Below are 13,843 nucleotides of genomic sequence, written 5' to 3'. Positions count from 1 at the left end.
AGGAATTCTTCAAGGCTGAGCAGTGGTGGAAGACAGTAGTAAATGTAATCTTGGATTTTCTAAAATACGTAAATAATCCCAATTACAATACAGGATTGGATGTTCAAATAGTAAAGCTGCAGCTTCAAAAAACACTGAAGACAGACCACTAAGGCTAGAAGACTTCTTTTCCCTGCCTGAGTGGCCTCATGCCCTTGTTCAAGTGCTTGTCCAAGTAAACACTCTTTTTATCAAGGCTTACCAAATTTGGTTTGGATCTAGGAGCCAGCTTCAAAATTTAGTAGCCAGAAACACCTTTCCAGCTTTCAGAGTTTTATGTCTTAGCAACAGCAAAAAAACAAAAAAGTCTATGTGCTTAAATTTAAAGTTACATATAAACAAGCACCAATAAAAACACATTTCAAACCTTGTCGTGATAGGAACACTTGGAAAGTCAAAGTGACAGAAAAAAATTTCTTAAGACTTTGATCCAAAAAGTTATGTCAAAAATTTTTTTTAAAGTTGAAATCTATAGACACCCAAGGATAAGCTCCACTGAGTCCAAAAGGCTTACTTCCGGGTAGATATGACTGTATCTCTCCTTCCTCCACCCCATTCTCTTCCTTTCTCAGCTGCCGCCAAAGTGCAGAGTGACACAGACACTCACCCACCACCTCTACGGCAGCCATTCTCAAATTTTTTTTTTTGCTGCCCTTAGTTTCCAAGCCCCCTTGTCAAACAAGAATACAATACAAACAGATAAACATAAAATCATTTATTCTTTCCATTTTTCAGTCTGTATACCCCCTCTTTAAATGTGCCAGGGCACCCAGAGGGACACATGGCTCCCATTGAGAATGGCTGCTCCAAAGGACCAAGAGATGACGAGGATGTGTGCATGCACTCTTTGTGACATCCACCTGCCTCCTCCCCAGTATTGAGTGCTGCTGCCTCTGAAACCCAAAACCTCCTGCACCTGTTCTCACTGCTGCTGCCACCTCCCCCCTCCAGGTCAGCCCAACACCCACTAGGCCCAGCCATATCCACAGCTGAGGCACAGTGACTGCAACCATTTCACAACCATTCCCTAGGTGGCAACGAGGAGGTTTTGGGTGCCAGGGCAACTTGGCACCTGGAATTTGTTGAGCCCTACCTTGCAGCAATGCCAATACGTTTTTCAAAAAGTACTACATGTCCTTTGTGTTGTTGTAAACGAAGTACACAAAGCTTATTTGAAGAATATTTTCATATCTCAACTAGTAAACAAGACACCATAATTGGTTTTCCATTTCATTGTATCCCAGAAAATTAGTTTAATATCTTCCAGCAAGAACTAGTTAGTTCAGCAATCTGCACTTGAGACACATTGGAACCAGAGTAAAAAAAGCAGTGTTTCCTAAACTGTGGACCAGGACCCCATAGGTGGGTTGCGATCCAATTTCAAGTGGGTCCCCATTCATTTAAATATTTTATTTTTAATCTGTCAGACTTGCTGCTACCCTGGTCTGTTACTGCATTTGGGGAAATGTTACAGATCTGTACTTTTAACAGGCTACTCTGTATATGCTTTTAGCAATGATAGTCAATGGGACTGGGCAAGTGTGGGTAGGATTGCAGCCTAGGATTGTTAAAAAATTTCCTGCTTTATGATGTCACTTCCAGTGGGTCCTGACAGATTCTCATTCTAAAAAGTGGGTCCCGGTGCTAAATGTGAGAACCACTGTATTCCAGCACCTTCACCGGTGTGTGCTGCTGTTTCTAACTTGATAGGCCTCCTGAAGGACATGATTTCTCAGCCAGTTTCTAACTTGGCTGACCTTCACATACCCATTGGCTGAGCCAGGATTATACACTTCCAAAATTCATTACACTGTCAATGATCTGCTAATGACAGATCTTTCCAGGTGTCGCAGATGCCATCTTTCAAGAAGTTACAAAATAATTGAAGCTGCATAAGCAGCTACATTTTAAACCTAATACAGAATGTCATCTACAAAAACATTGCAATATAGAGTCATGACTTAATCATGACTTGATTAAGTGCAAGAAACATTTTTTCTTCAAGGTCTACTACAGTATATGTATGTGGTAACAGCATCTTGCACAAACACAAAGTCATATGCAGTTGAGGATGGTTATGCAGATTGTAGCTTCTGGCTCTTAAGTGCATAAATTCCTGATGTGTATAAAATTGAATTGGTAGCATTTGCAGTTTGGTGCACAGTTCCCATCCAGAGTGACAAGGATTCAGATTCTGGATAGATGGAACCTGCTCCCAACTCTAGTGTTAGAGCAATGAAATACAAGAGTTGCCTTGTGCTTGGGCCATGATCCAATTCAGCCAATTCCTCTGTGTAGCATTCCAGGACCAGCCAGCCAACTTCACAATTCTGAACCCTAGAAAAACCTTCACCTGCATTTTGCTAAGTGGGCCAGGGTGGAGCTCAGCTGAAAGTCTCTCATGCTTGCTGCTCCAGCTGCCAGGATGAAAGCTGGTGATTTCAGCATGGCAGGCCAAGCTTGGATCAGCCCTACCCATTTCTAGCAGACACATCTCTACAGTCGATTTTAACATCTTGCATAAACATGACCCCAAAAATGCATTCTTACCTCCATCTCCAGCAGCTTCTGTTTCAATAGACAATGGATGACTCATCAGTTCAAGTTGCACCAAACTGTTTAGCCAACACTGAAACTGATGCAATGTAAGATAAGTATTATCTTTTCTAAGCAGCAGCAGGAATCCTTAGATGACTGCAAAATACACAATACGAATCTGAAACAGAACGCTCCATTTGATATTGAGGTCAATAAGGATTCAGAAAGAAATGGCAAGATTTTAAAAGCCATAAATACTAATGGATTAAAATATGCTCCCAAAGCAATGATATGACTTATTTCTGCAGAATTCCTCTTATCAGTGCTGAAACTGTGGTCATGGTGCCCATGTGACAATGCCTGATATCTCTTCCTTTCAAGAGATAAAACCCAGAATTAGCAAAATTCTCTGTTGCTTAGATGCAAAACATGATTCTACTGTTTGCAACAGGAAGCACAGATAAACAAGGCACTTAATATGCTACAGAGCTCCTTTATCACTCCCTGGTTTCTTGTGTTCATCCCTAGCTGGGAGGCAGCAAAAGAGGATAGCCTATGAAAATGACCACGCACAGTTGCTCCATGTCTTTGTTAGATGGACCCAGGCACAACAGCAAAGCCTTAGGCCTCTTCGCAAGTTACACTTTTCAGGCCTTGTGTGCATCGTTCCTGGGATCTTATTAAAAAAAGTAGAATACAAGATATTTTAATTGTACCTCTAAAAAGTATGAATGTTAAATATATTTATCTCTCACAGGTATTATAATCTGAGGCATTTCTGACATGCCTCTGCGCAGTGTGTGAAACACCCCTAAAAGAGCTCTTAGAGCAAACAGCTCCACCAGCCAGCATCTCTCTCATGCAAAAACAAGCATTGCTCAGATTAAGAAAGCAACATTTTTCACTTTCTTACAACCATGTTTAGGTTCTGCTGCTTTCCAGAACATAATTTTCATGGTTGAATTATAATCATCTTCTGGCCTGTTCTTCTGCTGAAGGGACGTTGTACTTAAGAGAGTTTACAGTTTATAATGCTGCTGCCGCTGCCCCCCACCCACCAGAAGAAAATAAACTATGATATTAACCATCATTCATGCTATAGTGTCCCTGCAATGCTATCAAGTCAAGGCTTTTTATACCTTGAACAGGAATACTGAGGAAAATGACATAAATAGCAACAGCGGCCTCAAACCAAAAGCTCCGTTCTTGACCTTCAAGATCTTTCACTCATTACTGGAGTCAGTCTGAGAACAGAAGAAGTTAATCTCATTTTTCTGCCAGGGAAAAGGAAAGGGCATTTAAAGGATCCCTGGTAACAGCAAAGGCAATGCAGAACTCCTAAGTCCAACTTCAGTAGTACAGGTCCAACCTTGTTATACACTGGATTTTTTTATACACTGATTTGACTCAACATGAACGGCTCCTGCAAATGAGAAGGAATGCGCTGATCCCTGGAGAAGGGGAAAAAATGCACCCCTTTAAAATCACAGTTTAAAAAACTGCCTTTTACTGTCGCAAAGACAGTCATGCAAGTGATTACAGGTATAACCTAATTAGCCACAGATTTTTCTATCTCAAAGCTGATGAGAAGGGCCTTTTAACTTAAAGGAAAACCATCCTTTAATAATGCCAGAGGGCAGCAGGCTGACAATCCCTCAAGCATTCTCTCTGCAGACTTCACTCCTCCCTTCTCCCTGAGCCTGTGAAAGAAGGCTAAATGGCAGTGATTATCACTTCCATTCTTTCTCCCTCACTGGGGCTCCTGGTGTAGGGAGGGATTGCTGTCTCCTAGTGAAGTCTAAGCCTGGAGAGAGACTGATTGCACAGTTTAAAAGGTCAGCAAGGCTGTTTTTAAATCACCAGAGCAAAGAGACTTTGTTTTTTAAATTGATTTGCTTTAGTTTGTTTTTTGCCATCCACTTGAGCTCTTGGAAGGAACCCTAGAGAATAATGAGACTCAACCTGTACTTCAAAAACCACAACCACTTGTTTAATAGACTAGCAAAATATTTATTTTTTATAATGACAAAACAGAAATGAAAGATTTGCTTTTTGGTGTGCCACAGTAATTATAGTTAAAGAAAAGAGGGATTAATGGGCTCTTTTATACATTTCAATGACAAAAAAGGTTAGCATCAAATTTCAACTGTTCACCATTTAAACAAGTGTAAAACTTAACCACCCCCCAACATATATATAAAGAATTATAGTTTTAAAATCTATAAAAAGTAAAAAATATACACTCAGAAGATCTAACTCTTTATTTCATCTTTAATATAAAACTGTAAACATTTATTTACACAAAGAAAATGTGTAGAATAGAAAACTGAGCACCCTTTTAAATTGAATTGTGTGTTTTTTGGAAGGCGATGTTGAACAGTGACATTTTCACCCCTTTTCACCCGTCCAGAACCACAGTCTATAAATAAAGCCGAGGCAGCGGGCTAGATAAAGCTCAGGGGAGTCACATCTTATTGCTCTGAAACTGCAGCTAATGGAAAGCCCAAGTGCATATATTCATTTATGAACTGTTATAAGTGATTGAAGGGCAATACCAGCCCTTCCCAACCAGCCTCCATGGCCATCACTGAATAGCACCTGAATATTGTTCCACCAAGGTTACATTTTAAAGATCTGGACAATTTTATACTGACAGAAACCAAATGGCTATTGTGTGTGCTAGAATAAAAACATTCTTAAATCCTAGTTTTAAAGGAATTTGTTTTCACATGCCAGTCCAAGAACATTCTAGGCCAATTTGCTCCAAACTACATCAGAAGTTAAATCGCATGTGTCCACAGAGGACAAAACCCTACATAACTAAGGTAATGAGGGGGAGGAATTGTAGCTTATCACTATTTTACTGGACATCAAAATCTGATTGTAGTAGTAGAAACACAAGGGGTTGCATTTTCTTTTCATCTAAATTCTAGTTGAAAATCCAATTAGAATTTAATATCATTTAAATTCTATCAAGCCTGCTATTTTTCAGTGTGCCTAAGGAAAAAAATCAGCAGAACCCAGACAACAGCTAAGAAATGTGAGGTCATAAGCACCTCCAATAAGAAAGGAAGGCACGCTGGTGCAAAATTCCTAACACATATACAAAACAAGCACAATTCTCTTCCCTTTTACCCCATCCCCCCAACTTTCCCTGGCCAAAAAAGCAGCTACAAAGATTAAAAGGAAATTTTCCCAATGACATTCATCTTGGACCAACTGTTAGATTAAATCAAAATCACTGAAACAATTTCACTCAACTGCTGACTTGTGAAAAAGATTAATAAATTTAACCCTAACCTAATTTACTTACAGTATCAGTGATATCAATGTTTCACTTATTAACTTCCTAGAATTTTTCTTTTTAAAAAACACATATATGCAATGCACTTTTGCTTCAGTTTGGACATTCAGCAGTGGAAACACTCAACACACAGCTTTAATCATTTATCCCACATCAACAATCCATTATGATACAACACAAAATCTGTTTAATATGGCATACATAACTTGCTCATGGGCAGCAAGGCTATGAAACAAAACCAATGTCCATGTGTAATTTGAGAAGAGATTAAATAAGTAGTGTTAAAGCAGATTTTTTTTTCCAAAGTGCAAATTTGAGAAAAACACTGCAGATATACTAAAATATTTTCCTTCCTATTGCTCAACTGTGTTTTATCATTTAACCATTCTCCTCCTGAAAATATCCCAGACTCAAAACCGTTACATTCTTGTGTACAAATGCACTTGTTGCAAGGAAAAGTCTTTGATTCTCAGTCATAGGTGTGATGAAATAATTAAAAATCCTTAATTAGGAAGTAAACAGTCCTGTTCATTAAACAAAAAAACCCCAAAAATACAGAGTGGGGAACAGAGGTATCTGTGCATCTAACACCACTTTCGAATTTATTACCTTTATAAAATAAAGGTTAAGGCAAAAAGGTGGCTTGTTGGCAAGCAGAAGAATTTTTGGTAACATGTTAAGTATAATTCTCTCCTTTTCTTGTCCTGTACAAGACTGACCCTACACATCCATGAATGGGTCTCACAGGATCACGATGAAATAGCAGCATCTGCATCACTGGAGATTAGACTATGTACTTCTAAAGAGACAAAACTGTGAAGCTAACGTTTTCAAAGGGTGGAGAAATCTCACAAGGGACAATCTTTAAAGTATTCAGCCTCTTCTGGTGCCATTATTACAATTTCTTTTTACGTTAGTAGCAATTTTCAAGGCACAAGGCTTCTTCCACATGCTTGACCAAAAGTAACAGATCCTGTGCTTATTGATAAAACACAAACAGGGCAACAAAAAACTGTGATTTATAATGCCCTTTGAATCAAAGAAGAGAAATAAGCTGTGATCAATCCAACTTTCTCATTTAATGAATGTAAGAAAGAAGATAGGGAAAAGTGCACACACTTGGTTTTAAATCCAATTCTCCAATTTATAAACACATACACACCTCTAAAAACCAATCGCTCAGTCTTCCTCTACAGCAGAGTGCAAATTGCTTAGTATAGTAAGCCATAAGCCAATTAAGACTGAGAATCCCAACTTCGGTGTATAGAAAACACTTCCGACACTTGGTCATTTCCGGCACAGAAAGCCATTAGCTATTACTGTGGTGACATCTCACATCTTCCTTGTGGAGAACTCCAGCACACATATCACTGGTAATTAGAAGACTGTCCTCTCAGAACTAGAGAGGATTATGCAAAGAACAAGAGCTGTACATTCTCCCCTCAGAAAAAGTTGGTCGGGTACTATTTTCACTAGTAACAGGTCAAACTAGGATCAAGTAACCTGTCAAGAACTAGCTGTAGGAAAGACAGCCTTAACACTGAATGCCTGGAGTCTTTCTTGGTGGCTTACTTTCAGAACCACTGCTGCATGAGTCTGCACCTAAGTCTTCAATTTGAAAACACTGTCACGTGACATTTCTGAAGGGCTAGCTGGGATGCACACCAAAGTGATGGGGACTGTTTTCATGTGCAGTGTTCCAGACACGCTACAAAAATAACCATGTTATTTCCTATCAAATTGGTGTGCTGCTCTTGATTGTTAGACCCAGAAGGGAGCAGCTCTGATACAGTCCCACTAGTGCCTGTGAATCTTTTCAATGTCACAGGTATTTGGTCCAAGGGCAGTCTGCAATTTAAAAAAAGAATTCAGGGGAGAAACCCATTATTTCAATGATCCCCGAACAATTCATCCAAGTCATTCATCCACTCTTCTGAAGTCCTATTTTTCAACAAAGAGTCTATGAGATCAGTATCCCCTGTTAAGCTCTGCAGTCCATTACCACCAGATTGGTTGCTGAATGCAAAAGGCAATTCCTGACTGGCTGTCCTCACTGGGTAGCCTTGACTACAGTGCAGACTGGCTCTGTTGGGCAGTTGCTGATTTTGATTCTGGCTGAAAGAAGTCAGATCTGGGACAGCCTGACCCATTCCGGACAAAACCTGTTGTGATGGGACAGCTGGCTGGATAGGAGCATTTGTCCTCTGCTGAGCACCTATGGATGACAACATCTGTCCAGAGACAGCCGAGTTCATGGAGGCCATTGGCCTGCTAGTGTTGAGGCTTACCTGAGGCATCCCTTGCGCAAACTGCTGATTAGTCATCTTTAGGTGAGATTGCATGTGGAAAGTGGAGTTGGCAGCAAATGTCCCTAAACCACTACTTCCTGGTGCCTGGTTGTTCATATTTGACATACCTTGGTGCTGCCATGATGGATTTTGAGCCCCAATCGCTGTTGGCATTCTTGCTACCTGCGGCTTGGATAAGGTAGGATTCAGTGTTCCTTTACTGTGTTGCTGAGAAATGCTTGCATTTCCTAGGGTGCTCTGTCCATATCCAGCAGGAAGAGCAGTGCCTTGAGCCAAGCCAGGTTGCCTTTGCATCTGTGGCTGTCCGTTGGCACTTGGGTTTGCATGCTGTGGAACTATCTGTGTCATACCAGATGCCATGTTATACAAGCTGCCTCGCTGAATGCTCTGCATGTTGGTATACTGAGTCACACCTTGATCCGGCTGACTGGAGCTTGATGAGACAGAATTGTGCCCTGTTCCAATCTGGATCTGAGAAAACATGCGTGGACTGCTAGAGTTGGACTGGCCTAAATTATTAACTCCTGCCATCGCTGGAGATGAGCCTGCAAAAATAAAACACAATTTTCAACAATGGTGTTTACAAAGAACTGACTCAATACTTGCCCTGACTTTAGGTGCCACATTATATATATTTTGCAACATGCAAATTTTTTTAGTTATACACAGATTTTATGTGTATAAAGCTTTTTAGCCTTGCTATACACAGATTTTTTTATACATGGATTTGACTCAACACGAATGGCCACTGCAAATGAGATGGAATGCGCTGATCCCTGGAGAAGAGGAAAAATGCATCCCTTGAAAATCAGTTTAAAAAACTGAACAGTCCTTTAACAATAGCCTCCTTAATGGGGGGGGGGGGCAGCTGGCTGATAATTCATCAATCCTCCTCTCTCCAGACGACCCCTCCCTTCCCCCTGAGCACATGTGCATAGGTGAAGGGAGGGACTGAGTGAAGCACTTGGAGGAGGACTGATTGATGGACTGTCTTCTTAATGACTCTTATCATACATCACAAAGGTCAGCAAGGCTGTTTTTAAATCACCTGGAGCAAAGAAACTTTGTTTTTTAAATTGATTTGCTATAGTGTGTTTTTTTTTGCCATCCACAGTGAGTGCTTGCAACAGAACCCACCCGAATAATGAGGCTCAACCTGTACTGAGAATTCACTACATAGATTCACTACATAGAAGCATTCTGTACTTCAGTTTCAGCTCTACTATCTGATTTATGGTACTTTACCAGCTTCTAGGTGCTGTTACAGGCAGAATTCAATATAGATCAATACTGTATACAAAAAATATATATTGAGAATAACCCTCTGAGGACCCAGAAGTTCAACTCTATCCTGAGTACTCAGTTTATCTGGAGGGAAAGGTGGGATACTAATCATTTAAATACAGTCCCATTTTCAGAATTTTGAGAGAAAAGAATCAATATAGTGCAAGAGGAGAAGAGAGAATAGATTCTAGACCCATCTAGGTATGTAAGGCACCATACTAGTGTACAGCTACGTGTTCTATGGATAACTTAGAACTCTTTCCTTTACAATAAATCATCTGTATAATTTTGCATCTCTTGAACAAACAATTCATATTTCACAAGATTAACTGCAGGAATGAAGACTGCTGAGCAAGCAAGACATTATGGTGCAAAACCAGCAATGCTCAACTAGCAGGGGCAGAGTAACTGTCCCTCTCCACCTCAGCATAGTGTCTTTTCCAGTGGCTGTTACTGCTGTTTCTTTTGCATAGCTTATAGGTTGCAAGCCCTTTGGGGACAGGGGATGATTTTTTTTATTTTTATTTTTTTTGCTGTAAACCATTTGTGACTTCTGTTGAAAAGCAGGATGTATTCTTAGCAGCAACAGCAGCAAAATCAAGACTGTTGCTTATCCACACTGTTAGCTTCTGCTCCAAATACATCCATCCTGAATGGCTAAAACTGGCTCGTAAATAAGCACTAACATGGAAACAGGAATCACTATGTGAAAATAATATATATCAGTCAAAAGTGACTCTTTTAGCATCTGCGGCAAGGAAATTTTGTTTAAAAAACACCCAATATAGGATTTTGAATCAAGGAACCAACATAGCATTTCGATTCTCTAGACTCAGAGCCCAATCCTCAGCTTGAACTGCCAGCACTCCGCCAGCAAATGTGCTGTAAAGCACGTTTGTGGCCCTCAGCACCAGTCCAGTGCCGGTGCTAGCTCAGTGCTGGCTGGCACTGGGCCAGTGCCGGTGGATCACTGATGCTCCACAGCTTGCTGGTCACTCTGCCAGCCCGACAGAGGCTCTTCATTCTACGGCTACTCAAGGGTTGCCACAGAATCGAGTAGCTCCATTGCGGAGCTACTACCCTTACCTGGGGAAGGGGACGGAAGTCACCTTCTCCCAATGAGCTGCTGGCGGCTGCCCAGTTTTCAGCGCCGTGGCAGCCCTACGCTCCAGTCAGCTCAGGACTGGGCTGTCCATCACTAGGTTAATTCTGAACTTCTGCGCGTGCACTCCAATGCCCTGCCCCATATGTCTTTTGCACACTGCAGCCACACTTACCTGTGAACTGTCCAGTCTGCTGTTGGTATGGATTCGGTGTCTGGTCTTGGTACTGAGGGGGAGGTCGAGTCAAATGCCTTTGAAGCTGCTGCTCTTGATGATGCCTTTGCTTCTCCTAGAATAATGCAGATGCAGTGTATCATTAGAAGACACAGCCAATATTGGATCACAAAGATCTCTCTGTATGATGTGATTATTACAAACCAGTGACTACTGTCATTGCTGATTTCCTTGCTGACAATTACAGCAAGTTACAGACAATTACAGCAAGTGTAATTCTATGCTCTTTAAAATGGAATACAACAGAATGGATCGCAAGCTTGAATGGAAAACACAGGAATGAGTGAGCTGACATTTCCAGGGAATACTACAGAGAAGAATTTGAAAGTTCAAACACTTTCATCCACATAGAAGAGGAGATCACCTTTCCATAGCAATTCTTCAAATGCTGTTGTCTGCTGAATTTGTCTAGTAAATTTACTCAAAAGCAGGCATAAAGACAAGGTATTTTTTAATAATGTAAGGGTCATACTGCAATGTTTCCTCTCGCATAACTTTACCAAAGCAGAAGAATAGAAGTGTGTCACTTGAACCCCAAGGAGGCTCCATCATGGTTCAGCACAGTGAACACATTTCTCTGGGATTCCAGCAATGCACAGGTGTTCCTCCCCTTAAACCAGTGGTGCCCAACTTTTAGGAGCTCGTGGACCACCAAAACAAAAACTGGAATTATCATGGACAACACTACTACCCTACAGATAAAAAATACAATTAAACCTGTAAAAATTAGAGAATATTTAATAGAGATTTAGTATTTCTAGAGAAGATTTCTGGGTTGCTGCTTTTGTTGTCAGTTGTGGTTGCAGGTGGTCCCTTATCTGCTCTCTCTGGTGGTCCATGGGGAACCATCTCCCAAGCAAGTGTCCCCCATGGACTACCAGAGATGGTGGAGAATGGACCGCCCACAGCTGCAGCTGTCGCTTCATTGACGGCTACAGACTGTTCTCCACCTTCTCTAGTGGTCTGTGGGGTAGCGTGCTCACTCAGTGGGATGCTTGAAATGATCAAAGATGATCTTTTTTCTAAGATTTTGTGGACCACTTCTCAGGGCCTCACGGACCACCTTTGGCCCCTGGACCACTGCTTGGGAACCAGTGCCTTAGATCTATCTAGTGAAGAACAGACATGGCAGCATGCCACTAGAATGATTAACGATTTTCAAACTCTTGGGAGTGTGAGAACTGAGGTAAGTCTTTGTGGGGGAGGAGAGAAAGGTAGCAACGCGATCCCTAGGATTGCCAGGGAGAAGCAAAGGGTTCTTACGCTTGCCTACAGCAAGTTTGAGTCTCCTGGGGGGTCCAGGGAGCCTGGGGACCCCTCTGCAAAAAGTGAAAAAAGTCTGTTTTCGTCGCAAAACCAGAAGTGGACATCATTTTAACTTTTTCAGAAGTTTGGAGGCTTGGGGACCCCTGCAGAGGGGCGCTCAGGCTTCCCGGACCCCCAGGAGGCTGGAGCTGGCTGTAGGCAAGTGTTGGAACCCTTCCTTGTCCTTGGCAGCAGCGTGATCCTGGGGATCATGTTGCTACCTTCCCCTCCCCTTAAGGGTCAGGGCTTCCCAGGTTAATGGGTCATGATTCACCACTTTGAGAACTCCTGAGATAGCATGTCCCCTCGAGTAAATGTACTCATGAGGAGTAAAATTATATAGGTAGACCCAAACTGAAGGGCATCCAACTTGCAGATGTCCCAACTTAAGGTATAGCACATGCACATCGATGCTTTTGCACAGGCACAACAGTGCTGGTTTTGGAGATGCAGAGGTGATGGGTATGGACAGCCAGTACAAATCGTAACTTGTAAAATGCAACCTACCCCTTCATCTGAGCTGCTCTAAGGTACCTTTTGCATATTGCACAACAAAAAAGCAAGGTTATCACAGAGTGTACATCACTAGGGAGTGAATTATCCATTTTATAGATCCATTTTATATCCATTTTATAGATAATTTATAGAAATAAAGTATTTCTATGCTGTTTTTCAACCACTACAGAAAGTTGTTCTCAATTTTGTTTATGTTGCATAAATAAAATTTCAACTTTGCTATACAGACTTCCAAGCCTAATCTGTACTTAAGTAGGGGACTATATGAAATTTGGTTCTACTTATTCTAGTAAGCTGCAATTTACTTATCAGAAGGAGTCTAAGAAAAGCAAGACACTAAAATTTTGAATTTATAACATTGGCTATACTCAATTCAGATATGATAGACCCCCGAGCCAACTACAGCCCCTACCAAAATTCCAAATTGCAAGCACACACCATTGACAGTCCTTTCTCACTACTTCATAGGAAGATCCAAGGCCTGCTCAAGTCCACAATGGGTGTGGAAGGATGCCTGCAGCGTAACACCCAACTGCTCCTCCTCTCCCAAGATTCAGAGATGCATGGTGGTGTTAGAGCCAGTTTCTCCAGTCAGGCAGTTACACTACACACCTACGTCCAAGCCTCCCCCAGTGAGTGAAATGTTGGGAGAACAGAAACCTTGTGTGTTGCTGCCAAAATCAGAGAGAAAAATTTAAAAAGGAGAAAGACGGAAACAAAGCAAGAGGAGGCAGAGGAAAGAATGGGAGGACAACAATGATGATAAGGAGATGGGAGTCCTGAGAACTGTTGTCCAAGGAAACAGAAGGAAAAAGGGTAACAGAAATAGGAACGTAGATCTGTGGCACAAATGAGAGCATGTTATGAGGTTCAAAGGCAAAAATAAGCTAACAGAATGAGTTATAAATCACACCTAGTTACTATTGTATGCAAAGTGCTTTTCCACATTTATTGTGATTAAGTGAACATCTCAATTTATAAATATGGCCCAAAGTTGTGCACCTTAAGCATAATCCAAATCTCCCTTGTTCTAAACATTCTGCAAGCACATCATAGCAATGTGTAAACCCTTGGGGTGACAGTCAGAACTGTCTGCACCATGCAAGGCAATTTCCCAGTTGCCTATTCTCTTCTTCTGAAAATGCCCAAGCACCCCAAAAAGCCACTGCCAGGATCAGGGGGCTAAAGGCACAGAATGTAGCACAGAAGGG

The 13,843-nt window shown here is 41.4% G+C and overlaps 1 protein-coding gene across 1 annotated transcript in view; it reads right to left on the bottom strand.

Moving 5' to 3' along the window:
• Positions 1-4,584: 4,584 nt before the first annotated feature.
• MAML1 (mastermind like transcriptional coactivator 1) overlaps positions 4,585-13,843 on the bottom strand; it is a 31,968-nt gene continuing 22,709 nt past the window's right edge. The window contains exons 4-5 of the mRNA XM_066617570.1: positions 10,752-10,866; positions 4,585-8,735 (exon numbers count right to left, since the gene is read on the bottom strand). Coding sequence (XP_066473667.1) covers positions 7,771-8,735; positions 10,752-10,866 — 1,080 coding nt within the window. The 3' untranslated portion in view covers positions 4,585-7,770. The remainder of the gene's footprint in view (positions 8,736-10,751; positions 10,867-13,843) is intronic.

This window comes from Tiliqua scincoides, chromosome 2 (assembly GCF_035046505.1).
Source record: "Tiliqua scincoides isolate rTilSci1 chromosome 2, rTilSci1.hap2, whole genome shotgun sequence".
In the NCBI taxonomy this organism is placed as follows: Eukaryota; Metazoa; Chordata; class Lepidosauria; order Squamata; family Scincidae; genus Tiliqua; species Tiliqua scincoides.
Note: the sequence above shows the minus strand (reverse complement) of the source record. Positions and strands in the feature narration are given on the sequence as shown.